The 3,813-nt window shown below is 43.9% G+C and overlaps 1 protein-coding gene across 2 annotated transcripts in view; it reads right to left on the reverse strand.

Annotated features, from left to right (window-relative positions):
• ca16b (carbonic anhydrase XVI b) overlaps nt 1-3,073 on the reverse strand; it is a 96,036-nt gene extending 92,963 nt beyond the window's left edge. Inside the window, exon 1 of one of the 2 annotated variants that reach the window (XM_035661934.1) lies at nt 2,376-3,073. In XM_035661934.1, the coding sequence (XP_035517827.1) occupies nt 2,376-2,460 (85 nt within the window). In that variant the 5' untranslated portion in view covers nt 2,461-3,073. The remainder of the gene's footprint in view (nt 1-2,375) is intronic. The other variant, XM_035661933.1, reaches the window with a different exon arrangement.
• Nucleotides 3,074-3,813: the final 740 nt, after the last annotated feature.

Here is a 3,813-nt window from a genome sequence, read left to right on the forward strand (position 1 = left end):
TCTGTCTGTCTATCTGTCTATCATTTTGGGGTGAAAATAAAACAACAAAAAACAGGACGTTTGTGTTAGTGAGAGAAGACATGCAAGACTGCTTTTCCAAATAGGAAGATATCATGAAAATCAGGCCAATTTCATTGACAGCTGTGCCTTCAACTTTGTGACGCATTGATTTAAGACAGAAAATAACCCCCCTCCCTTTGAAATCTTTCATTTTTGATGTTAACTTAAGCACCACTTTAGCACGACTGTCTATGATGGAAACTCTACATTTATATTACACAGATTGAGGTCATCCGGGCTAAAACTGCAGTTTACATGACAGCGTACAAGTAGTTAAATTGGATTCATCCCCCGCCACTTTCTCGCTGGTCTACAAGTATTGCATTTGCGCTGTGTGTCAGAGGTCTGGTGAGACGTGCCGTGTGTGAAAACTCAGCTTTGTTAGGGGGTTTGGGAGGCTACCAGTCAATAGAGCTGCAAACATAGGACGTGGAAGCATGGAACTGGGGGATTTTGGGGTAGATGGGGGTGACTCAGAGAGGAACCATTCTCCTGTGTTACATCACTGCTGCTTTACTATGGGGGATGATTGGTGCCACAGAGTAAAAAACGTCGGACTCGGGGTGCACACACTGACTGGAAGTATTCCACCACAGTCTCTGCAGTTGCCACGAGGTTAAAATGACATTTAAAACGTAGGCGATCGTTTTCTTCAAATGCTTCTGCGGTTATGATGACAGAACCAGACTGATACATTGCCGGGAAATGATTATCTCACCTATCATCTTTTGGCATGCATGTTGGCTGAAAAGTAAAAGGCATTTGAAGGGCAGAAATGACTAAAATGTGTGTTGTAAACATAAAAACAGTCTCGATAATACATCATTTGTCCACCAGAGAGCACTCACAAGTTTATTTTCTTGTTCAGTTCATATCTTTATAACAATTATTCAATCACCAGACATTATTAGCAGAAATTTTGTTTTTTATATTTAGGTATGTTATATTGGCCAATACATATTATACTCGTAAGTATCAATATGGGTATCAGCCACAAAAATCCAGTAATTGTTGGGGGTTGCATATTGAAACAAAAAATATTAGAAAAATCTAATTGAGAACATGAATTTCAACTTAAAAAGAAAAAAAACATACATTTTCTGAGTTTGTTATTCTGAGTTCTTGATAAAATGTGACTGTCTTCCATTGTCCTCTGCTGCGATCAGACCTCCTTTGGGCTACCATACAGTATTCTGCTTTTCCTCATTATTTTTTACTCTTTAAAAGCCACAAGAACAGTGTTGCACCATATTCTGGAGATGTTTTGCCATATTTCTGTGACCAAAAAAAAAGGTCACAACACATTGCCACAGCTGTTACCAAAAGCAGTGATGGTACCTTCAATGAAAATATGACCTAAAAACTATAGAAAGGGTCACTAAGCTATGACCTGTACAACACAAACACGCCATACCTTAATATCCACATAAACCCATCAATCTTGTTCCATTATTAAATATACAGTGGCACAGAATCTGACTGGGTAACACATTTCAGCACAACACCGGTATTCCCAAACTGGAAGCCTCTATTCCAGGTCTACACTGAGCTCCAGTGGCATGAATCGCCCCTCATACAGTGCATCCATCTACGAGCCAACAGCGCTAACTATCGCTCTCATCCTCGGCTCTAACCTCCGCACATGACAGCGAGGAGACACAGATTATACCTCCACAGAAAGCCCAGACCACAACTATAGTAAGCCTGAAATAAAACTCGGGACACCCTGTAAACACGACGACAAAAAAAACTAACGTTACAGGTTTAACGGAAAGATAACCCCTAGTATATTCCACTAGAGATAAAGTACACAAACTCAACCAATGCCACAAATCTTATGAGTGCCTACAGGAATGTTACAGGGGCTACATTTCCGGAGATTGATGGACTCTTTAGACTGTTGCACCGTATGGACAACCAGTGTTGTAGCTAACGTGTAGGAAGGGGGGGGGGCGTCAGGGTCAAAAAGGAGTTGAATGTTCAGGCTAACGTTAAAACCGGAGAGGGGGAGAAGGGGGGGGGGTAGTTTGCGCCATAGTCCCGCTGCCTAATCAATAACATGCACACAAATCAACGGAGGAAACGTCTCAACGTTAACCGTTGGACGTTAAACTCGGCTCGGCCCTGTAACCGTCAGTGGAACCCTGGAACGGAACGTTGGCTATGAAAAAGAAGAAGCTTTAATTCGACACCAGAAAAAAACAAAAAAAGAAAAACTCGCTTTTACCCTTGGTTATAAAAGAGCAATTCAACAGTGGGGACTCTCAGTAGTTGGGCTACATACATGGTAGCTAACCCGTGTTGCAAGTACTTACCAGGGTGACAGTCTTTGTGTTTGGGCAAGGTTAAAAACATTAAGGATAAAATCCACCAGTAACTCGGTTCCCGTATTCTCCGCATGTTAGACTACTCATCGAGAGTAACCAGAAGGCAACGGGTGACAAAGTTTTTGAGTCTTTTTCGCTCTTCTTTTAAAAACAAACAAACAAAAAAATCACATACACACGACCGAAGCTGAAAGCGAAGTTGGCACAGCAGCCACGAAGGCAGAGCATCAAAGTACTGGTGGTTAGCGGTTTTTAGGGCGACAGAGTCACTGCTGTTTAAAAAGACACATTTATTCGCCTCCAGTCCGAGCAGGAGCTGTTTTTAGCTTCGAGGAATAAAACGTTACGCACGCCAGAGCTGTGCAAAAACAGTTGAAAATCTGCGGGACTCCACCGTGCCTGTAGCGGGCTTCCAGATAGCGACATTCCCGAAGTGTGGAGGGGTCAATCGGCGATCAATCGCTGTCTTTAACTAACAGAGGGACAGAGAGGGGGAAAAAAGTGGTCGACTATTATTGATTACACGTGGTCATTGTGAAGTGATTATCCGCGGCGTCAGCGTGACGAGGGGCGATGCACAATGCGAAGAAAAGTGGAGCTGGAAGCGTCCCATTCTTCCATCCAGGAAGTAGACTTTAGCGGTCAGGCGTGCACGGATATCTGGCTGCTGGTCCCATCCTACCGGACAGGCTGCGTGTGAGAGGGAGCCAGCACGGGGCGGGAGCAGCTGAGGGGAGGGAGGAGAGAGAGAGGGAGGGAGGTAGAGAGGGGAGGCGGTTCTTGGATTTGCTGAATGCAAAATGAGTCGGAACTCGGAACGGACCCAGAGGCTGGTTTCTGTCTACGGTGCTATGATAAGAGGAAGAGTCCAGAAAAAAAAAATCAGTGGCTCATGTCAGATTGTCAAGTCACCAAGTCCAGCCTTGATTCTGCTGCTCCCCCCTCTCCCCCCCTTTTTTTCATGTTGCATCAAACATGTTGCATCAAATGATGAAACACTGTTGGAATATTATCTAACTGAGGCCATTTCAGACTCTACAGTTGATGTTCAGTAAAGGTAGAATCTACTGAATCCAACCCCCCACATCCTGCCATCTCACTGTTTTGCTGCTTCCTCCCAGGCCCCATTATTAAAATGACCCTCCTGTGGCCACACAATGATGTCCCTTTGCCTCCTGCTGGCAGAACTGTGAATGGAATACTTTAGCAGTAATCATCACCTGGAATATCATCATGTGTGAGTGTGTACTGATCGGAGAATTATGCATCCACCGGTGACTCTCCCTTAGGTAAATGTGTAGTCAGTAGTGTTCTTGCAGAACTATCCAGCTGGACATTTAATTTGAGGAATCTGATTAAATTTCTCATTTAATTACCCAGTTCTCTGCAGGGCCATTGAAGACAGTCACAAGGGCCCTTTGCTTTT

This window comes from Morone saxatilis, unplaced genomic scaffold, assembly GCF_004916995.1.
Source record: "Morone saxatilis isolate NCDOM2014 unplaced genomic scaffold, NCSU_SB_2.0 Contig18, whole genome shotgun sequence".
In the NCBI taxonomy this organism is placed as follows: domain Eukaryota; kingdom Metazoa; phylum Chordata; class Actinopteri; family Moronidae; genus Morone; species Morone saxatilis.